The 24,573-nt window shown below is 36.1% G+C and overlaps 1 protein-coding gene across 4 annotated transcripts in view; it reads left to right on the plus strand.

Annotated features, from left to right (window-relative positions):
* The window catches only part of BTRC (beta-transducin repeat containing E3 ubiquitin protein ligase), a 172,069-nt gene that overhangs the window by 83,287 nt on the left and 64,209 nt on the right, over positions 1–24,573 (plus strand). For 2 of the 4 annotated variants that reach the window (XM_061162426.1, XM_061162428.1), the window contains one exon: positions 8,658–8,735. The exons of the other annotated variants lie outside the window; for them this stretch is intronic. In XM_061162426.1, coding sequence (XP_061018409.1) covers positions 8,658–8,735 — 78 coding nt within the window. The remainder of the gene's footprint in view (positions 1–8,657; positions 8,736–24,573) is intronic. 4 annotated transcript variants of the gene reach the window in all.

A 24,573-nucleotide genomic window follows, 5' to 3' on the forward strand; every position in this document is an offset into this window, starting at 1 on the left:
AGCACCCACAGGTAAATGGTAATAAATGAGGATGGCTCAGTTTCAATAAAGCTTTATTTAGAGCAGGGGCTTACAAACTCCTCCTGTAAATTATACTGGCATTAAAGTGATAGAATGAAAAGACTGTAGTTGGCTCTCACTTTGAAGTTTCTCTGCTGTGGAAACCATTTTGAAAGCTAGCTGGATGGTGTGGGTGTAGGGTTTCAATTATTTATTAAGATCTTATTATCTGTATATTATGTAATGTGTTGGGAGGTAGAGGGAACCACAAAGACTGTCCAGTAAGCTTTCAGTCTTATTGGGTAGTTGAGAGTAAATACAGACATTCATCTATTTAAGTGCCAAACTGTGTGAACCAAGTAAAAATGTTAAGAAATTTCCAGTAAGATAAGATGGAATAGTTGTATACTTTCTTAGAGGAGAAGTTGAAACTCATTTTAAGAATGGGTAGGACTTGAATTGATAAATTGTGTTTATAATTCTAGACTAGCGTTAAGAAAGATCCTTCTAGCCTGGAAATTTCAAGACCAAATCATGTTTATGAGACTATGAAGAGACTTGCTTAATTAGGGCAAAAAAAGAGAAGTATGTTGAGGGAAGTAACTTGATATAATGTAGCAGAAAATTCTGGAAGATCTTGAAAACCAGGCCTAGAACTTCATATTTGATTTCATGGAAACAAAGAGCCACTATAAATTTTTGAAGAAAAAAGTAGTGGTGATTAAGAAAGATTAATCTGACAATAGTACTCAATCTAATAAACATTTAAAAACTCATATTATGCTCTCAAGCTTTGTGGGAAATATTGAAGGCAAAGGAGAAGAGGGTGGCAGAGGATGAGATGGTTAGATGGCATCACCGACTCCACAGACATGAATCTGAGCAAATTCCAGGAGATAGTGAAGGACAGGGGAGCCTGACTGGCTACACAGTCCATGGAGTTACCAAGAGTAAGATATGACTTAGCAACTGAACAACAACTACTGGAAAGTGAAGGGGGAAAAAAAACTGGCCCTGCCTTAAAGAAACCTACAATGCAAGGTTGGGGTGGAAAGCTTATTCAAACAGAGATATAATAGAGAAATAAAACAATGTTTCCAAATAGAAATAAAGCACCAATTCGAGTGCTTTTCTTATTTTGGAGAAGGATAAATAACATGTAAATAGTGCAGGAGACTTTAATGGAAAGGTAAATTGGCCTAACTGTGGATGTTATCTGTACTAAGAAGTTTGGATTTATCCTGTAGGTGACAGAGAGCAATAAAAGGTTTTTAGCAGGGGAGTAGTCTTTTTAGAACAATGATTCTGAGAGTAGTATATGAAATGGAGCAGATACAGATTTAGGCAAGAAGGCGATCTCAACAGTAGTAACACTGATAAGAGGTATTGGTGGTCTAGACTAGAGTAAAAAGCAAAACTAAGGTTAGATCTATTAAAATACATGACTCAAAGGAAAAATTGAAGACCTAAAATTGACTTCAGTCTATTTAAAGAAAAAAAAAAAGGTGGGAATGGGAGGGATGAGTAAAAATTGACTCTGGGAATTTAAGTCTGGGATAGAAAGTTGAGAAGTAAAGAGCTAGCCTAAAATGAGTGAGAATGGTAAAGAGCGCTTTAAATTTGGATATGTTGATTTTGAGACAGTTTTTTTTTTTTAATGTGATTCCTTTTTTCTTTTTTTCACCTCCAGGTTACTTCTGGAAACATTTTATCCAAAATACATAACATCCCTGAGATCTAACACATGAGCTTTAGTAGTATTTCATTTAACTTTTACCTACCACATCTGTTTTACCTATCAAATTTCTGTTACCACGTCTGCATGTTTGCAGGTGTTATAACTCTAATGCTTCCAGTTTGAAGTTAAATTCAAAGTTATCAGTGAGGCTTTTATTCTGCCCTTAAAAATTCTAAACTAGTGAATGCTAGGTTAAGGTGTAAATATTCAAGTTAATGTAAAATCCTTTACAGAAATATTTTAATGCTAATATTTATACACTATTGTTACTCGAACTACACATACATTCTGCAAATAATTTGCTATAATGAAATGTTCCATTTGAGTGTTGTGAATGAGTTGTTTTGAGCAGTCAGGTTTTTCTAGTTGGCTCAAGGTTGAGTGGTAAAATACAACTTTTATTTTATTTTATTTTTTTACAACTTTTATTTTTATCAAAGGAATTTTTTCCCTCAGTTTATTTTTCATTTATCTGACTTCCGTTTTTCCATTTATTTTCTTCTGGATTTCATCTGTTTGGTTAATTTTTATTTTGACATAATTTCAGATGTGCAGAAAAGTTAAAAGAATAGTAAAAAATAAATAAATAAAATCCCGTTATACTCTACATAGATTCTCCATATGTCAACACATTTGCTTGATCTCTGTACATGAAGTGAAGTGAAGTGAAAGTCACTCAGTTGTGTCTGACTCTTTGCGACCCCATGGACTAAACAGTCCATGAAATTTTCCAGGCCTACTGGAGTGGGTAGCCCCTTCTCCAGGGGATCTCCCACGTTGTAGGCATACACATATATAAATAGGCTTCCCACGTGGCTCAATGGCAAAGAATTTGCCTGCAATGCAGGAGGTGCAGGTTCAATCCCTGGGTCGGGAAGATCCCCTGGAGGAGGGCATGGCAGGTCACTCCAGTATTCTTGCCTGCTGAATCAGACAGAGGAACCTGGCAGGCTACAGTCCATAGGGTTCCAAAGAGTCAGACACGACTGAAACAACTTAGCATGCACATGTATATATTAACACCAATTTATTTATTATTTTTTCTGAGCTCTTTTAAAGTTAGTTGCAGACACATGTCCTTTTATCCCTAAATATTTTCATTGTATGTTTCTAAAACCAAGGACATTCTTTTAAATAACCACAGTACAAATGACACAAATGAACTTATTTACAAGACAAAAATAAACTCACAGACATAGAAAACAAACCTAACCTAGGGTTACCAAGGGGAAAGGGGGGAGGGGTAAATTTGGAATTTGGGATTAACACTACTACCATATATAAAATAGATAAACATAAGGACCTACTATATAGCACAAGGAACTATAGTTAATATCTTATAATAACATAGTGGAAAAGAATCTGGAAGAGAATAAATATAAATGTATAGCTGAATCACTTTGCTGTATACCTGAAACATTGTAAATCAACTGTACTTCAGTTTAAAAAAAAAATAACCCCAGTACAGACTGTTGAAGTCAGGAAGTTGAATGGATAAACAAACTTTGGTACATCCATACAGTGCTACTCAGTTCAGTTCAGTTCAGTCGCTCAGTCATGTCCGACTCTCTGCGACCACAGTGCTACTACTTGCCAATAAAAAGGAAAGAACTGCTGAAATATGAAAGAACACAAATGAATCTCATAAATGAATATATTTATTATGTTAGGTGAAAAGACAGGCTCAAAAAATTACATCCTATATGATTCCTTGTATGACACCTTAGAAAAGACAGAATTATTGAGACAAAAAATACATCAGTGATCCCTAAGGAAAGGAGTTGACTATATCAAGGGGAATTTGGAAGGTAATGTAACTGCTTTACATCTTGATTGTGGTGGTGGTTGTATAACTTTATGCTTTTCTCAAAACTGAATAGAACTATACACCAAAGAAATTTTTTTTCCGCATGTTAATTTTAAAAGTGGAGAAGCAATCAGGAAATTAACATTGATATTTTATTAGTTCATCTATAGACTTGTTTCAGATTTTTCCAATAATTCTGGTATTGTCCTTTATACAAACCTTATGTCCCATTTATAATACCCACTTAATAATTGTCCATCAAGAACAGATGAAGTAAAGGGTGGAGAAAAAAGAAAATTGTGGATATGGGCTCGATAGTCCTTACTCACCCCGTTAGGCTCAGATCACTTGTTTTTCACTATGTAAGTTAGTGCAGAGGAGTTTACCATCAATTTTGTTTCAGCTCCTCCCCCCACCAAATAACTTCAGATCACAGGCTGCATTCAGTTTTGTCTCTTTAGTTTTCTTTAACCTGTAACAGTTCCTTAGTCTTCCTTTGTATTTTATGACCTTGACACTTTTTTTTGTTAGGTACAGACTAGAAATTTTCTAAGATTTCCCTCAATTCAGGCTAGTCTGTTGCTTCTCATGAGCAGATTGAGGTTATGTGTTTTGGGCAAGGTTACCTCAGAAGTAATAATGTGTTCTTCTCAGTATATCATATCAAGAGGCACATAATGTTAATGTGTTTTCTACCAGATCTCTCTTTTGTGAGGCTGTTTTTTCTTTTGTAGTTATTAAGTATCTTATGTAGAAATATTTTGAGATTATGTGACTATCCTCTTATTTGTCACCTGCTAATTTGTATGATGAGTCTTACCCGCATCTCTTAATTACCCATAAGTATATATGGATGTGAGAGTTAGACTGTAAGGAAAGCTGAGTGCCAAAGAATTGATGCTTTTGAACTGTGGTGTTGGAGAAGACTCTTGAGAGTCCCTTGGGCTGCAAGGAGATCCAACCAGTCCATCCTAAAGGAGATCAGTCGTGGGTGTTCACTGGAAGGACTGATGTTGAAGCTGAAACTCCAATACTTTTGCCACCTGATGTGAAGAGCTGACTCCTTTGAAAAGACCCTGATGTTGGGAAAGATTGAGGGCAGGAGGAGAAGGGGAGACAGAGGGTAAGATGGTTGGATGGCATCATCAACTCGATGGACATGGGTTTGGGTGGACTCTGGGAGTTGGTGATCGACAGGGAGGCCTGGCGTGCTGTGGTTCATGGGGTTGCAAAGAGTCAGACATGACTGAGCGACTGAACTGAACTGAAGTAGAACTTAATTTAGCTTGATTGGACATAATTCAGAATTGGACATTTAGCTTGATATGACCAAGGGCAGTTGTGAATATTGCTTATTGGAATGCATCATAGTTAAAGATACAAGGAAAACTGTGCTACTGAACTGGGTGATGCTGGAGAGCACAGTCTTTGAGAACCACCAAGGTGACTATCAGGTATGTTGGCTGTTTCATCATTCCTGGCCATCCTCAAGACTGTAGAGCTATTAATTTCTTATTCACTGACTTTTTGGCTGTCCTCTTCACTCTGAGAAGGATACCTTACTCCTTACTCCTGATAACATGACTGTTTAATGTCACTACCTCTGTTTTAAGCAACAACATAATTGAATTTTTTTGTATTGATTTGTTTTCTCATGGTGGATGTTCCAGTAAAAAGTAAAAAATGATTAAAAGAAGTCAGGAAAAAGAGCAAAAAAATGTTGGGTTAAACTATCTAAAAAAGAACTAGCTATAACAGTGTTTTTCTCCTTTTCCTGCTTGTTAATGTTAAAGTTACCTTTTTTTTAAACAACAAAATAAATAATATATATATCCTTTGCCCTGATGGGATGGAGAAGGGAAAGGAGCTCCTCTTCAGCTCTGTGTTCTGCTCTAATGTAGTAATCATCCTTTAGCTCCCTTCATCTTTTAATAGCTTAGACGTTCTTATAATGCTCACTCAATAGTTTCCCATCTAAATCAGAAAAAATAGAGGGTCAGAATGAAGAAAATTGCTGATTTGGGCTAGATAGCCATTGAGCACAGAAGAATTGATGCTTTTGAACTGTGGTGTTAGACTAGACTCTTGAGACTCCCTTGGACTGCAAGGAGGTCCAACCAGTCCATCCTAAAGGAAATCAGTCCTGAATATCCATTGGAAGGACTGATGCTGAAGCTGAAACTCCAATACTTTGGCCACCTGATTCGAAGAACTGACTCACTGGAAAAGACCCTGATTTGGGAAAGATTGAAGGCAGGAGGAAAAGGGGACGACAAAGGATGAGATGGTTGGATGGCATCACTGACTCAATGAACATGAGTTTGAGTAAGCTCTGGGAGTTGGTGATGGACAGGGAAGCCTGGCATCCTGCAGTCTATGAGGTCGCAGAGAGTCAGACACAACTGAGCAACTGAACTGAACCGACTCATCGCATTAGGTTAAGATCACAGTTTTTTTGCTATGTAATTTAGTGTAGAGAGCTTGCCATCAATTTTGTTTCATCCCAAGCACCTGTAGAGTAAAAATATGGTTTATAATGTCTTCAGTATAACAGACTTTCACCAGAAAGTAATTAAGCTTCCAACTTTATTATGATAACATTTTAAAAGAAAAACAATTTTGAAATATAGGAGCTTACATTGAATTAAACAGGTTTAGGTAATCTGAAATGGTATTTTATTTAAAGGAGGGTGTGTAACTTCATGGACTGGGAAGTAGTTACTTACAGATTATAAGTTTAAAATTGAATATTGGCTTAATTGAATACAATTCATTTGTATTGGAGAGTAAAAGCAGTTAGAATTCTGAAGTTATTGAGCCTCTATCCCTAGCTTGTAACATAACGTTTTTTTTTTCTTTTTCTTTGTATTGATTTTAGGGACCTTTAATGTAAAGTGGTCATTACAAATGTAAAATATCAAGTTAAACCTCATAAGAGATTTCTAGCCAAAAGGAACACCTTAGTGTGCTGGCCTATCAAGGTGTGACACAGAAGGCACACAGATGTTAGCCATAGAGGGCCTCTTGATATAAAATGCAAAAAATGTATACTAAGTTTAAAACACCATTATGATCCTGTATTTGATTTCATACTTGTATGAAATTTTTCAGTTAAACTCATGTTGGATATAATTTTTGGATCTGAAAGTAACTCCTCAGTTAGAATATGATGAATATATGTAATATAAGGAGTAAATCAGCTGCACTTTCTAAAATATTAACATTACACATGTAATTGGATGAGGGCATGGCAACCCACTCCAGTATTCTTGCCTGGAGAATCCCATGGACAGAGGAGCCAGGCAGGCTATGTCCATCGGGTCACAAAGGGTCAGGCACGACTGAAGTGACTTAGCACACACTATACATGTAATTGTGGAAAATAGAGCCCAAATAATGTGTATTTCAGTTTTCTGTATTTTGCCTTGCAGATAGTGATTTACATGTGTGGATTGCCAGATTTTTTTCAGTTGTTTTTTAATGTGGTAAAATACACATAAAATTTATCATCTTAACCATTTTAAAAGTATACAGTTCAGTGATATTAAATACATTCATAATGTTGTGCAACCATCACCCCCATTCATCTCCATAACTCTTTTCATCTGGTTAAACTGAAACTCTACCCATTGAACAATAATTCCCCATTCCTTCCTTCTCACAGCCCCTGGTAACCAACATTCTACCTTCTGTATGAATGATTTTGAACACTCTTTTAAGTGTGTTATGTCAGTGGAATCATACTGTATTTATCTTTTTATGACTAGCTTATTTCACTTAGTATAATGTCTTCAAGATTCAACAGTGTTGTGGTGTGTGTCAGAATTTCCTTCCTTTTTAAGGCTGAATATTATTCCATTGTAAGTATATACTGAATTTTGCTTAACCATTCATCCATCAGCATACACTTGCATTGCTTCCGTGTTTTAGCTGTTGTGGATAATGCTGCCACAAACACAGATACACAAATATCTCTTTAAGACTCCTCTTTCAGTTCTTTTGAGTATGTACTCAGAGGTGGAATTGTTGGATCATATAGTAATTCCTTTTTTAATTCTTTGAGAAACCATACTGTTTCCCATAGCAGATATACCATTTTACATTCCCCCCCGAGATGCACGAAAGTTTCAGTTTTTCAACAGCCTAATCAATACCTGCTATTTTTTGCTTGTTTGTTTTTGATAGTAGCCTACCTAATGAATGTGTGGTACCTTGTAGTTTTGCTGTTCATTTATGAAATGAGTAGTGATACTGAACATCCTTTCATGTGCCTGTTGACCATTTGTATATATTCTTGGATAAATTTCTATTCAAGTCTTCATCCACTTTTGAATCAGGTGGTTCTGTTTTTTGTTGTTGAGTTTTTACAACATCTTTCTGTTTCTGGATGTTAATTCTTTATCAGATAAATAATTTGCAATCTTCCTCCCATTTTATGGGTTGCCTTTTTACTCTGTTGATATTTAGAACTCTGAACTTGCTTCCAACTGAATTGTTATTTCCCTCTTTTTAAGTATTAAACATCTCATTGACATTTTAGGGTCTTCTAGCTGCTATTTGAGTTTATAGTGGCAAGAGTGGATTTTAACTGTTAAACCCTGATTAAATTTTATTGCTTTGAGCTAACCACTATTTTTAATAAAATCAAATCTGAGAGAGGAAGAGAAATAACTAAATTTTTTTTAGGATCCGACTTGGAGAACTTGGACCAATCAAACTTTACTATGGTTTAAAACTTTTAAGAGAAGGCAGTAATCCTGGCTTAAGTTGTTATCAGCTAAGTATAGATTGGAGCTTTTTCGTGTCCAGTGCCAACCTGCATTTTCAAAGAACGATAAACTAGACTTATAATGAATATGATCTGCTGGGCAGTGCTTAAATATAGATGAAATACTTTCCCACCTAGGTCCCTACATACATTTATTTATATACATGGGCATATGTTTTCCTTTACATAAGTGTATGTCTATATGTATATAAATCTTCATATGAACAAATGCATAAATATACACGGTATTCTAGCTTACAGAATTAGAAATGTAATTCAGTTTACTCCCACAGAATAAGATTGAAGATAATGAGAACTGAATTAAAGCTTACTTTCTTTCACAGAATTCCTCAGAGAGAGAAGACTGTAATAATGGCGAACCCCCTAGGAAGATAATACCAGAGAAGAATTCACTTAGACAGGTATGAAATTCAGTCTTACTTAAAATAAAAAGCTACCAACAACAAAACAAAAGACAGGAAACCCTCAATTTGCCATTTTTTAAGTACTGGAGCTTAAATTAAGAATACTCTGAAGTTTGTCTGGCTCTCAAGTCATCAATTTCAATCAGTTAACATTGTTTTCCCAGTCATTTAAAAATTATCCTAGGTGTACAAGTACAGGGCAGTCAATTGTTTACACGTAGTGAAAACAAAAATCAAAGGAAAGTTTTCTTATTCAGGGGAAAATAACTTGAAATGTATCTTAAATGCAGATAGTAGAATAGTTTAAACCTTACTTTTCTATTAAGATTCTTCATACGCTAAAAAATAATAAAAACCAAAAGGGATCTACCAGTAATGAAGTTAGCTCCTATAAGTCTGAGCAAATTTGTTTGCTTTTTCTGGAAGTAAAGGCCAATATTAATGACAACTTTAAAATAATTTTTACTCACCACAGTGCCCGACTTCTCAAAGATAATATTTTCTTTGAAAGTTCAATTCTGTGGTGCTCTGTTTTTAAAAACTAAAATGTTAAAAAACATTTGGTCAAAAAATTGGTTCTTCTCACTGCCTGTAGCAACCTCTAACATCTTCCATCTCCCACTGGCAGCAAAAACAAGTTCTTACAGTGTTGCCAGAGAATAGGTATGCACAAATATTTATTTTAAATATAAAATTGGAGTAGACGAGCACCAGCAGTAGTAAAAATAATTTACTTGCATCTATGGCGTTATTCTAAGAAAAAGAAGAGATTGAATATTTTTTGAGCACCCACTGTGAACCTGATACTTAATTTTACTTAACCCTCACAAGAACCGTGTAAAGTTGCTAGATATGATTTCCAGTTTATAGATGAAGAAAATGGAGACCGAGAAAGATCTGATGACTTGTTTAATTAGCAAGTCAGTGATTTGAAAGATCTCAGTGTTGCCAAAGCATTTTTACTTCCGCCCTCTACCTCTAGTCGGTAGACAGTGTTAATTTAGGGGAAAAGTAATTGAAATTGTGACACATCATTCTTTTATTTATGTTAAAACAATTTTGGATACAAAATTTTTTTATAAAAATAATTGTAAGTAGAATTGAATCAGTTCAGGAAGCTTTGTTAAATAGCCAGATGATCATCAAGCATTGATATTGTTCAGTTAGAGTTTTAACTCTTGGAGATAAACACCTAATCTATAAATCTAAATATATAGGATGAAATTGAATAAGATAAATTTGGAAGTGGAAACACTCTGCCCACTATACAGAAACAACTGTCAGAAAACAATGACATGACAAAAAGTTTTGGCAACTTTATTTAAGCTAACAAACGAATTTTCACTCTGCAAAGTTATAAATTAATTTTAATAGGCTGATCCAGATGGTCCATTTGGAAAATGGATAGGCTGATCTGTTGAAAATTAAACTAAATTTATCTCTCTCATACTTCAAACTGAAGCAAGAGAGAGAATCGTGCCTATTAAGTCCAGCACATACAGATGGACCAGCAGGTCACACATGGGACTAATCTGATTCATTTTAAAAATAAATGCATACATTATTGAATCATTTTCTACTTGCAAGATCTGTTTTGTGCAGTGTTTGAAAAAACTTTAATGTTTTTATTTTTTCATTGCTTTTTTAGCAGGTTCTCTTTACCCCGTCTGCTTTAATTTAACAAGCATTTTTTAGGTTTGTTTTTATCCTCCTAGTGCTCCAAAATTATTTTTCTAATATCTGTCATTCAGTGTTGAGATCCAAGCTCTGGAGATTAATTAGGTCATGAGGCTTTCCCCCCTCCTTTCTTTGTAAGGGTTTTATCTCTATTCTCTTTGTGAAGAGCATGAACTCAGTGTTCTTGGAAAGAGAAATGGCCTTTAGAAATGGGGAAGTAAGAGATCCTCCTGGGGCCCTCAGAGTCTTTTAGCTTCTGGGTGTTTTAACAGCCCCATGAATGCAGATTTGTAAATTTATTGCAGTGCCATCTGGTTTTTTGCTGGAACCAGATTACTGTTGGCTTGTGTCTGTCTATTGTGGTGGTCACTCCCTAGGAGCTTGCCCTCTCAATCTTAGGGATGAGTGATGAATAACAGGGGTCAATACTAGAGGGTCACAGGGCAGCTGTCCAGGACTGCTCTGAACTTGATTACCCCATCACTGAGTTTTTTAATGTAGGATATAGTATAGAAACTGTTTAAATGCCCTCTTTTCTCTATGCATAGGACAATAATGAAATGCCATTTGCTTTCCCTACCCCACCTTTAGTCAAGTTATATAGATAAAAAGGTGTCAGAGCTGCCTTTTACCTCATGTCGATGTAAGTAGAATTTGCATCATGTGGCCTAGTCCCTTAACTTGAGATTCTTTTGCATACTATTTCTAGTATGCAAGCCCCTAGTATTTCTAGGGGCTTACCACTCTTTAACCACTGGTTTTAAAATACTGTTATGTTCTAATAAATTTAGTGTTGTTTTAAACTAATTTTAGAGTTTATATATATTATTCTAAAGTATAGTTTAATCATTGTTGATAGGATATGAACACTGCCTGTTAATTTAGAGTTATTTAACTGTTAGAGGAACTGAAAGAAGTATCACTACAGTTCTTACATTAAAAAAGGTAAAAGGGAATATTATAAATAACTTTATACCAAATATTTGGCATCTTTGATGACATGGACCAATTCCTTGAAAAACACAACTTACTGATACCAAAACAAGGTGAAACAAAATTTGAAGATCCCTATGTCTGTTGAAAAACTGAATTATCAAAAGGCCCACATGGTTTTCTGGTGAACTCTATCAAACATTTAAGGAATAAATAACACCAAAATAGAAAACAGAGTAGAAAAGAACCCTCCCTGACTTGTATTATGAGTTTACCCTAACCATAATTCTAAGGCTTGACAAAGGCATTAGCAGAAAAAAGATTGAAAGAGAAAGTCGGAAGACACTACTCCCTATGTCACCAAGTTGTTTTGTATACCTGCTTTTCCATTTTATATCCAATATTAGAAGGCAGTAGAGGTGGGGGGGAGGATGTAATTATTTTTTAAATTTTCTAAATTTCTGAATAATCTTCTGACCTCTTGTTATTATAAGTGTAAACTTTTATTTAAAAGATGTACAGAGTAGCTACAATTTTCTTTTTACTTTTATTCCTAGAATGTGAAGCCCAGAAAACCATAGCAACTGTGTTCAGAGTATTCATATCTACAAACAAGGGCAAAGGCCTGAGAGGATACATGAAAGTACTCATTACCTTTTGAAAACATAGCCTTACAACATGCATACTCCTTCTTAGCTTTACATTGGTGCTAATAGGATCTGTCAACTCTGCCTTTCTCTGTAATTGAGTAAATTGTGACCTCGGTCTAATCCCTCCCCCATCCCCCATTCCCTTTGTGTATGTGTCCACTTACCATCCTGAGAACGTGGGTAGTGATAAATAAAGCATTGAGTAGAGCCCTCTCAACTCTTTGAAAGCAGCATGATGCCAGCCCTCTAGTTATATTTCTTTAAGTGTTTACGTTTTTCTGTATTCTTTCTCTTGTGTAGCTGGAACCCTGGGGATGCAAAGCCATGAGAGAGGCCAAGAAGCTAACAAAGTAGCTGTCTCCCTTGTTAGCTTGTTCCTTTATTCTTTAAAAACAAGATAAAAACCATCTGGCTCAGGGCATTACATTTTCCTCCCCCATGCACCTCTATAGATGGAGGCTTCACCTGCAGTGAGGGTTTACATTGATTAGGGAGGGAGCAGTAATTCAAGCTTCCATCCTCTTCAAGGATACTTTGCAGTCTTTAAAGGTGCTGACCCACTGAGTTAAACTGTCAAGGGAGGATAAAAAAGTATCTTCATCCCAGGAGGTAACAGCTGCCAGGTTTTCAACACCTTGCACGCTGCTGGAAAAATGTCGCAATTGTCAGCTGAAGAAAAATGACTCTGTTGTCATCTTCTGTTAATGACTGGGCCTTATAAAAGGAACTGCATAAGCCTTTTAGAAGGAATAAGTAGCTGTTTTCCTTTCCTACCACCCTACTCCTCCCATAAATTCCTGTGTTGTTCTAAACATTAACTTGGAGTAGATGCACAGAAACCAGCGGTAAAGAACTTAAAGTTAAAACAATCCAGTGTAAGCATGGAGGTCTGATTGGCATAGCTCCTTTATACAGTTGGATGAGTAGGAGGAACAAGCACATCACTGACACAGAAAATGACATTATCATGTGTATGAACAAAACAACAACAACAACAAAAAGTCATTCATAAGCCAGTGAACTGAGAGAAAACATACTGTATTTCTGCTCTTAGGAGGACAATTTGTTTTCAAGCAGCATCCAGATGGGTAAATACCACGACATTTCTTTTTCAAGAGAGCCACTTCCTTTATTAAAAAAAAGTAAGAGAGAAACTCACTGAATTTACTTCCTTTAATAGCTCTGTAGTGTTTGTATAATATGTAATGGCATTCCCTTCTTTCTGATTTGATCGATGAGGGGGAAAGGTTTAATGAAGTCCCTCATATCAGGCTGGCAGGTTTTTTTCCTATTTGTTTTAGGTTAGTCATTTTAATTGTATTGAGTAATTAGAAGGTACACACAGCCAAGGGAGCTTTGTTCTGATAATTGCTCAAGAAAACCCGTTCCATATCTGCCGTTGCTTTGTGTTAAGATATTTCTCCCCCTAGTGGAAATAGTAAGCACTTTGACTTGGCAGTAGGCAAGGTGTAATTGCAATATGACAAACTGTGCTTCAGGGACTATCTTGTAAATACTTTAGTTTGGGGTTTGGCATTATTTCATTATATATGTATGTTTTTTCCCCTATGAAACTTCCTACTTCTTTTTTTTCTCCTGAAGTGCTTTGGGCTTTGGATGGGAAAAAATTGCCTGAGATGTTTATTAAAAAAAAACAATACAAAAACATAGTGCATCCTGGGTAATGTTCTGCAGCTTGACTTAATTTTAGTCATCTGTTTTAATTACCTATTTATAAAAATGCTTTTGCATTTGTAGACATTATTTAATACTTCAGAAGAAGCACCTCATTTGAAATAAATAAATAAATTATACTTCTTTTAAATAGTCCATGTAAAAAACCTTAAAGGTAATTAATGTAGGTCTCTTAAGTAAGACAGAAGTGATCTTTCCAAGTCTGATGAAGTGATTTGTTATTTAACTTCCCACTTTGGCTGAATCCTTCAGAGTCTAATAACTTTTTTGTTTTTTAAACGTGGCTTTTGCAATTTGTGTCTAGCTACAAAAACCCGTTTTCAAAAAGAAGCAATTTAATAATCAGCAGTCTTAAAATTACTTTGAGGAAGGAAGACTGTATAGGGGGTTGGTTTTTGTTTTATTTTTATTTCAGTGTAATCATTCTTTGATAAATTGTATAATCACTGACTTAGTAGAAAAAATACTATTGAACTCCTGGGTTGCAATGACCATAAAAAGTGTATTTTCATATAGAGACATAAGATACTGTGAATAAATTATAAAGGAAACAGTTTATATGCTGGTTGAAGTCCATATGGGCCCAATTCATTTTGTGTTCAGTGCTTAATCTGGATGTACCATTAAAAAGGTAGGAGGGGCTATTGTACCCAGTTGTGTGAGTCCTTAAAAAAAAATCTGCCATAAGAGCAACATGGAATGAGATCAGATACAGCTTTGCATCTATTGAATGAGATTTGATAGCATCATTGTGGCATTTTTAAAGCTCAGTTTCACCTTCCCTAGATGTCCCTTTTAGTTTGCTTTTCCTATCCCATATATATATTTCTATATATATCTGAAGATCCCTGTATACGCCCCCCCCCCCCCCCCCCCGCAATCACTAGCCATTTTCATTATAGTATGTCTTGTTTTGCTATAGGGCTGCTGAACAGATTTCTTAAGCAGCTTTTTGCAAGGTTAAAAAAATGCAGCCTGGTAACAAGTTTGTGTCATTTTAAATATATACCTTCTAGTAAATAAGGAGAAGTCTGGCAATCAATCCCTTTTAGTGTGTTATATGTTTCACCTGACAACTAAACCTTCTATTGATTAGCCATTACTTTGTTAGATAATCCTATGTCATTGAATCCATTGTAAAAAATTAAACTCTTTAAAATGTTTTACCCTAGCAGCAGTGCGAAAATTGAAAACTTGTTCAGAATTACAGCCTGCTTTTACAAAGCAGGTAGTTTTCAGCAAGGCATCTTACTGGTTTATGCTTATGTGCTTTATATGCAATATAAAAACGTATTAAAGTACTCCAACGCAAAGCTCTCTGCCTCTGGTTTAGCAATGAAGCTACCTTTTCAGATGCTGTATGGAGATAGAACCTATCTTGCCTGTGGCTGTTATACTCACTAGTTTATTTTAGCTGAAAGGAGTCTTATAATAGTAAAATACTGAAAGTAAAATATTTGATTCTTTGGCCTTTTTGTTTCAGACTGATCTAAGGACTCTGACCAGTTGTAGTTTACTAATCTAGGTGACTTCCTTTGGAGAAAAAGATCATATACCCATTTTACAGATGGAATGAATGTCTAGAAAATAAAAACCTGTATATATCCTTGGGCTTCCCAGGTGGCGCTAATGGTAAAGAACCTGCCTGCCAGTGAAGGAGACTTAAGAGACACGGGTTCAATCCCTGGGTCATGAAGATTACCTGGAGTAGGGCATAGCAACCCACTCCAGTATTCTTGCCTGGAAAGTCCCATGCACAAAGGAATATCTCAGGCTACAATCCATAGGGTCACAGAGTCAGACATGACTGAAGCGACTTAGCATGCATGCACATCCCTACTCTGGAAACTCCTAAAAGTTTCCTGAATCTAACTAATGTTCCCCCTGAGTTGTATTATACTCATTTCTGAGGGTAGAAGAAATTTTGGAGAAAAATTCATTTTCTCCCTGCCATGACTTTTTTTTTTTCTTTTCAGAAAAATAAAATAACATTTTTATTAACTGTTCAAACCTCTAGTACTTTACCCCTGAAATGTTAACTGCATACTTTTTTATATTTTCATTGAAATAAAGGTTTCATACAGTGAATTACATATATATTAATCGCATAAGTCACTGAATTTTTGACATCTTTTCAACTATGTAACCACCACCCCAGTCAAGCTATCAGTTCAGTTCAGTTGCTCATTGTCGGACTCTTTGCAACCCCACGAACCACAGCACGCCAGGCCTCCCTGTCCATCACCAACTCTCGGAGTCCACCCAAACCCATGTCCATCAAGTCAGTGATGCCATCTAACCATCTCATCCTCTGCTGTCCCCTTCTCCTCCTGCCCTCAATCTTTCCCAGCATCAAGGTCTTTTCAAAGGAGTCAGCTCTTCACATCAGGTGGCCAGAGTATTGGAGTTTCAGCTTCAACATCAGTCCCGCCAATGAACACCCAGGACTGTGGGACATTTTCATTACCTAAGAAAGTTCCCTCATTCTCCTTTCCAACCAGTTTCCCTGCCCACAATGAATCAAACATTGATCAGCTTCCTGTCATAGATTAGTTTCACCTTGCTTGAATTGTGTGTAATAGAATCATACATGTTGGGGTCTCACTCTCACTCAGCATAATGTTTATGAGATTCACTATACTGCTGTGTTTATCTAGTTGTTCATTCTCTTTTACTGTACAATATATTCCATTGAATAAATATACTATACTTTGTTTTCTTCCTTTGATAGACACTTGAGCTATTTCCATTTTTTAAAATGAAGTTGCTATGAATGTCCTTTAAGCTTTTTTGGTGAGCATGTGTTAAATACTTTTTCATGTGCTTATTGGCTATTAAGATATTATCTTTTGTTAAGTATCTGGGGGGTTTTTTTGCATTAAATAAATTGCATTGTCTGTCTTCAGTTGCTCAGTCGTGTCCGACTCTTTGCGACCCCATGGACTGCAGCACACCAAGCCTCCCTGTCCATCACCAACTCCCAGAGCTTGCTCAAACTCATGTCCATTGAGTGGGTGATGCCATCCAACTATCTCATCCTCTGTCGTCCCCTTCTCCTCCGCCTTCAAACTTTCCCATCATTGGGGTCTTTTCCAAAGAGTCAGTTCTTCGCATCAGGTGGCCAAAGTATTGGAGTTTCAGCTTCAACATCAATCTTTCCAGTGAATAAATAGGACTAATCTGCTTTCGGATGGACTGGTTGGATCTCCTTGCAGTCCAAGGGACTCTCAAGAGTCTTCTCCAACACCACAGTTCAGAAGCATCAATTCTTTGGCGCTCAGCTTTCTTTATAGTCCAACTCTCACATCCATACATGACTACTGGAAAAACCATAGCCTAGACTAGACAGACCTTTGTTGGCAAAGTAATGCCTCTGCTTTTTAATATGCCATCTAGGTTGGTCATAACTTTCCTTCCAAGGAGTAAATATCTTTTAATTTCATGGCTGCAGTCACCGTCTGCAGTGACTTTGGAGCCCCAAGAAATAAAGTCTGTCAATGTTTGTGTCATTTCCCCATCTATTTCCCATGAAGTGATGGGACCGGATGCCATGATCTTAGTTTTGTGAATATTGAACTTTAAGCCAGCTTTTTCACTCTCCTCTTTCACTTTCATCAAGAGGCTCTTTAGTTCTTCTTCGCTTTCTGCCATAAGGGTGGTGTCATCTGCATATCTGAGGTTATTGATGTTTCTCCCTGCAATCTTGATTCCAGCTTGTGCTTCATCCAGCCCAGTGTTTCTCATGATGTACTCTGCATATAAGTTAAATAAGCAGGGTGACAATATACAGCCTTGACAATATACTCCTTTCCCTATTTGGAGCCAGTCTGTTGTTCCATGTCCAGTTCTAACTGTTGCTTCCTGACCTGCATACAGATATCTCAAGTCAGGTCGGGTGGTCTGGTATTCCCATCTCTTTAAGAATTTTCCACAGTTTATTGTGATCCACACAGTCAAAGGCTTTGGCATAGTCAATAAAGCAGAAATAGACGTTTTTCTGGAACTCTCTTGCTTTTTGATAATCCAGCAGATGTTGTCAACTTGATCTCTGGTTCCTCTGCCCTTTCTAAAACCAGCTTGAACACCTGGAAGTTCACAGTTCACGTACTGTTGAAGCCTGGCTTGGAGAATTTTGAGCATTACTTTGCCAGCATGTGAGACGAGTGCTGTTGTGCGGTAGTTTGAGCATTCTTCGGAGAAGGCAATGGCAACCCACTCCAGTACTCTTGCCTGGGAAGTCCAATGGATGGAGGAGCCTGGTTAGGCTACAGTCTATAGGGTCTCAAAGAGTTGGATACGACTGAGTGACTTCACTTTCACTTTTCACTTTCATGCACTGGAGAAGAAAATGGCAACCACTCCTGTATTCTTGCCTGGAGAATCCCAGGGACGAGAGCCTGGTGGGCTGCTGTCTCTGGGGTCGCACAGAGTCGGACACAACTGAAGCAACTTAGCAGTAGTAGCAGTTGAACATTCTTTGGCATTGCCTTTCTTTGTGATTGGAGTGAAAACTGACCTTTTCCAGTCCTGTGGCCCCTGCTGAGTTTTCCAAATTTGCTGGCATATTGAGTGCTGCATTTTTACAGCATCATCTTTTAGGATTTGAAATAGCTCAACTGGAATTCCATCACCTCTACTAGTTTGTAGTGATGCTTCTTAGGCCCACTTGACTTCACATTTCAGGATGTCTGGCTCTAGGTTCATACCATCGTGATTATCTGGGTCGTGAAGATCTTTTTTGTCTGTCTTAGTTCTAGATAACAGTCCTTTGTCATCTATGTGTTCTGAATATCCTCTCACAATCTGTATCTTGCCTGTTTACTCATGGTGTGCTTTTGATGAGAAGTTTCTGATTTTTGAATAAAGTTCAGTCAATTAACCTTACCTCATGATTATAAAGATATTCTAGATTTTATTCTAGAAGCTTTATAAATTTTGGCTTTTACCTTGAATTCTGGCCCATTTCAAATTAATTCTTAAGTGTGCTGTGAAATATATTGAGGCTCATTATTTTCCCCATAGTTTTTTTGGACTGAAAATTATTAAAATAGTTTATTTCTTCCTTCAGTTTATTATTAACATTTTATTGTACTTATTTTCTTATTTGTTTGCTTGGCTAGTGATTATAGTATTTATTTGTTTAATTATTATTTATATTTTTATTAAAATATAGTTGATGTATTTCATACCACATTATAATAAGTTATAGGTGTACAGTATAGTGATTCACAGTTTTTAAAGGTTATACTACATTTATAGTTACTATAAAATATTGGCTATATTCCCTATGTTGTACAATCCCCATACTTTTTTATTCACTTGTTTTGGAAGCAATGCTGAAAAGACTTTCCTTTCCTCCACTGAATTACATGGGTGCCTTTGTCAGAAATCAGTTGGCTGAACAAATGTAGTCTATTTCTGAACCTCCTGGAAAGGAGACTGCTTGCTGCTGTAGGCAGAGCAAAGGGTATCAGTGGCTGAGGCACTGACCAACTCCTACTTTGTGTCCCTGTGTGACACAGAAGATGAGTTCAAGGTCTTCTGTTTTTTTAGAGGAGTCTGTCCTTGCACTGAACACTGCACTGTCTTGATTATTGTAGCTTTGTTAATTCTTGAAATCAGGTAGTATGAGTCCTCCACATTTTTATTTTTAATATTGTTTTGGCTATAGGTACTTTATACTTCTATATAAATTTTAGAATTGTTAGAATTTCTATTAAAAAGAAGTCTATGAGGTGTTGATTTGGATTTTTTTTGAAGCTCAAATATCTATTTGCATAGAATTAACTGCTCAATAATAGAGTCTTCCAGTGTGCAGACATGGTCTGTATCTCCGTTTGTCTTTTAAAATTTTTCTAAGCAATTTTTTTTTTTTCTTCCAGTTTTCAGTGTCCATTTTGTATATGTAGTTTGTTAGATTTATTCCTAAGTATTTAATGTTTTTCAGCGCTATTATAAACTTTTCTCATTCTCTGATTGTTGTTAAGAGTATAGAAATGCAGTTGGTTTTTGACTGTTGTCTTTGTTTCCTATCATTTGTGAATAAAGAGAATTTTTTTCTTTTCAACTTTCTTGGCTTTTGTTTCTTTTTCTTTATTTGAATTGCTAAGGCCTCCATATAATGTCGAATAGATGTGGTAAGAGGACATCTTTGCTTTGTTCCCAGTTGTGAGAGAGTTTTAAATCGTCTTTCACCACTAAGAATGATGTTAGTTGAAATTTTTTAGGTGCCCTTTATGGGATTGAAGAAGTTCCCATTTATTTCTGGCTTGCTGTTGTATTTTTTTTTTAAATTATAAATTGGTGTTTAATTTTGTCAAATGCATCTCCCATTCTATTAATATGGAGAAGCACATCAGTTGACTTTGTTAAGAAGTTTTGTGTCAAAACTTTTGTTTTGTGTCAGTCCCTTTTGTTCAAAAGGGATTTTAGTTTGTAGTTGTTTTTTTTTCTGATATCTTTGTTGTGATGTTCTTCTTCCTTACTGTTAAGTAGAATTCACCAGTAACACTGTGGCCCAGAAGTTTTCTTTGTGGGAAGATTTTTTTTTTAATTTATGTGTAATGTAGTGTGCTTAATTGCTCAGTCGTGTCCAACTCTTTGCGACCCCATGGACTATAGTCCCCCAGGCTCCTATGTCCATGGGGATTCTCCAGGCAAAAATGCTGGAATGGGTTGCCATGCCCTCCTCCAGGGGATCTTCCCAAGCCAGGAATCAAACCCAGGTCTCCCACATTGCAGGCTGAGTCTTTACTGCCTGAGCTACCAGGGAAGCCATTTATGTGTAATAGTTTCTAATAATTTCAACTTCTTTAATAGTTGTAGAGCTGTCTGTTGTTATTTAGTCGCTAAGTCATGTCCAACTCTTTTGTGACCCCATAGCCCACTAGGTTCCTCTGTCTGTGACTGGAGTGGGTTGCCATTTCCTTCCCCAGGGGATCTTCCCGACCCAGGGGTTGAACTACATCTCCTGCATTGGTAGGCAGATTCTTTACCACTGAGCCACCTGGGAAGCCCCTATAGAACTGTCCAGATTTTCTGTTTCTTATTCTGTCAGATTTAGTCATTTGTATCTTTCAAGAAATGTATCCTGTTTTATTCAACAGATTGTAATCTATTAATATCTTTCATTTTATTTTAATACTCTTCCATTTTGTCAAATGAGAGCCCATTTAGGCTGGCATCTGTGCCCCTATGATATATGTCCATTATTCCCTGAGTATTTCCAGGTTCATCTTGTATTAACTCTGTCCATTCCAGGAATCAAGCATTTCTCCAGGGAGCTATGGCTCCTTTTAGCACCGAATTGTATTTAGAAGACAGGATTTAAATGTTAACTTTTATTTTACATCTATATTATATATTTTGAAAACCATGAGTTCACATTGATATCTCCAGTTCCAATACAGTGTCAACAGAGTTTATTTTAGGCTTTTCCCTTTTCATATTTGTAATTCTCCTTTAATGGTAAGAAACCTGGTTTGAGTTTTTCCCTCTTAGCACTTTAAAATTCCCTGTTCCTTGGGAACTCCCTGGTGGTCCAGTGGTTAGGGCTTGGCGCTTTCATTGCCAAGGGTTCAGTTCAATCCCTGCCACGAGGTGCAGCACCCCCTGCAAAAAAAAAAAAAAAAAAAAATGTGTTCCTTTGTCTTTTAGACTTCATTGTTTATGGTGAAAAATCTGCCATTATTTACATTGTTGCTCCCATATATATGGAATCCCCTTTTGCTGCTTTTAAGGTTTTGTTTTTGTTACTGATTTTCAGCAGTTTTGACTGTCTTGGACCTAGGTTTTATTTTCTGATATTTAGGGTTTTTTTGTATTTAATCTTTTGGGGTTTACTGTTCTTACAGTAAAAAGCCAATGGTTTTCACCAAATTTGAGAAATAGTTGGTCACTATTTTTATAACTTTCTGTGCCCAATTTTTGCCTTTCTTCTGGGTCTCCAATTCCATAATGTTAGATCATTGAAAATTGTCCCACAGGTGACTGAGACTCTGTTCTTTTTTTTTTTCTTTTCACCTTTCTATTCTTCAGATTATTTCAGTTGATCTGTCTTTTAAGTTCATCGGCCTTTTTTTCTGCCATCTCCAACCTGCTTTTAAGCTCATCCAATAAATTTTTAATTTCAGGTAACATATTTTCCCATTCTAGAATTTGTTTGGCTTATTTTAGTTTTTTATTTTAATGGTGAAAATTTCCATCTGTTTACTCACTGTGATTGTATCTTTCCTTAAGTTGTTGAACATATTTGTTATAGCTTCTGTAGAACCTTTATGAACTGGTTCCCATAACTAGATCATCTCGTGGTCATTTTCTGTTGATTTCTTTTTCTCTTTATTGTGGGCCCCTTTTCTTCTCATGTCTAGTAGTTTTTATTGTTTAGCGGACATTATAAACAATACATTGTGGAAACTCTGGTTTCTTTTATCTTCCTCTGTTTATCTTACTGGCTGATCACTGTGACTTCATAAGAGTCTTAGTTTTATGTTTGTTAGGGCAGGTGTGTTTTGGTTTTTGCCCTTAGTCCTGAGGCATATCCCTTAGTCCTAAAGACTTACCTTTAGTCTGAATGCAGGGTCTTTCTAAGCTTTCAATAGAAAGTTTGAGTTGCTTATGAAACTCCTCTAAACTCAGATTCAAAACCCTGTGTCTCCTCATGCACAGCAGCTGAAATCTCTTCTCATATCTTTCAGTCTTCTAGCTATTACTTTATTTTGGAATATTTGGAGTCTCTCATTCATGTAAGTAGTTTGAAGGTTAGCCGTAGATTTGAGAGAAATTTATATGCATGTTTTGATGCTTCCTCCCTGCCAGAGGAAGGGCTGGCTCTTCCTGTTTTCTATTTTTCGTCTCAATTTCGAGCCTCTGTGGCTGCCCTGAACTCCCCAAGCCAATAGACTGTCTTTCTAATTGAATTTTTAGCCATCCTGCATCAAATAGCCTGTGAGTACCCTCATGGAAAAAGCATGGATCTTACTAAGTGTGATTCTCCTCTCCTCTTTCTCAGTCTTCTTCTCCCCTCAGTTTCCACCTACTTTTGGTCAACCTGTAGTGCCTTTGTTTTTTTAAAATATTTTTTCCATGGTTTATAATTGTTATCTGAGAAGAGTTAATTTAATACAAACAAACATCTCTGCCATTATTGGAACTAGTACTCTTTGGCTTAAAGTTTTGTTTTATTTAGTATATACCAATTGCTTCATAAATGTCTTAAGAACACAGTTTAAAAATTGTATTGTCTGTACATGAATAGTTTGGGTACTATTGTCTGTACATGAATAATTGTGAATAGTTTCACAAATATTAGCATTTGTGAAAGAAGTACTGAACCCTGAGTCCAGATGTACATGTGCCAATAGCACCTGTACACTAATGTCAAATGATCCAGTTTATTCTTTTAAAATATGTGTTTGAAATAATTTCAACTTAAGTAATATAAGAATAAAACAATTAAGTGGATAAATTTTTAAAAATTTAACTTGTTTAAATGGAAACTCAAATTTATAATGTTATTTTTTCTATTTCCTTAAATTTTATTCATATCTATCTGTTCTTTTCCAAAGAATGATAGTTGACCAAAAATGAATTATTTAAAATATCTGTGTCCATTGCTAATATAAATAAGTACATAAATGAATAAGCAGACAAATGGAAGAACTCATAGCTCTCCCTTCAGAAGAATCCCAATTAATTAACGTAGAAGGAAAGAGAAATTAAAAAATAACCATTAGGACGCAACAGTAAAAATGACCATAGGCAAGATCCAACAGTATGCTAAAATTAGCATGCAAAAGTTGAAGCGGAAGCAAAATATTTGCATAGTCTTAAAGTATTTTCCTCAGTATATTTAGTAATTTCTAAAGGAAAAATATTAAGCTAATAATAGAGAATCTTGCTAGACACAATCTTAGGCAAATGGTCAAGGTTAACATCAGTATTTCTGAATACTCAGCAGTGTACCTCTTGACATGGTGCATTGAGAAAAGCAGCTCATGTCTGTGGTGTCCTTCCCAATAATCTACAACCTCAATCTGATATTGAGGAAACATGAGACAAACCCAAACTGAGGGACATTCTATAGATTAATCAGTACTCTTCGGCAGTGTCAGAATCATGAAAGACAAGCAAAGATGGGAAAATTGTCACAGATTAGAGGAGACTAAGGATACATGGCAACTAAATGCAATATGGGATCTTGAGTTAGATCCTGAACAGAAGAAGAATGTTAGTGGAAAAACTGGTGAAAGTCAAGTAAGTTCTTAACTTCGTATTGTACCAAGGTTAATTGGTTTATTTTGGTAAATATTCTCTGGTTGTGTAAGACCTCAATGTAAAGGAAAGCTGGGAAAGGCTGTACAGGAACTCATATCTATTTTGCAACTGTTCTATAAATCTAGAATTTTAGAAAGTTGATATTTTCTTATTATTGGTTATGAGATCACCTGTGTCTTAAGACTTTTCTCTTTAATTTCAACACATATGTGTATATCAAGAGTTCTCAAAGAGTGTTCTTAGACCACTAACGTTAACATCAGCTGGGGATTTGTTAAAAATGCAAGTTCTCAGAAGCTCCAGGGATGGGGCCCAGCAATCTATGTTTTAACAAGTCCTCCAGATGATTGCAATGGGCACTAATGTTTGAGAGCCCTGACTTGTACTTTCAGTAAAAACATAAGACTAAAAGGAAACATTTTAATCAATATATTGGCCACTTATATTACAATAAAGTATCAGTTCAGTTCCATCACTCAGTCCTGTCCAACTCTTTTCGATCCCATGGACTGCAGCACACCAGGCTTCCCTGTCCATCACCAACTCCCACTTGCTCAAATTCATGTTCATTGAGTCACTGATGCCATCCAACCATCTCATCTTCT

The sequence above is a fragment of the Dama dama genome, chromosome 15, assembly GCF_033118175.1.
Source record: "Dama dama isolate Ldn47 chromosome 15, ASM3311817v1, whole genome shotgun sequence".
NCBI classification, from domain to species: Eukaryota; Metazoa; Chordata; class Mammalia; order Artiodactyla; family Cervidae; genus Dama; species Dama dama.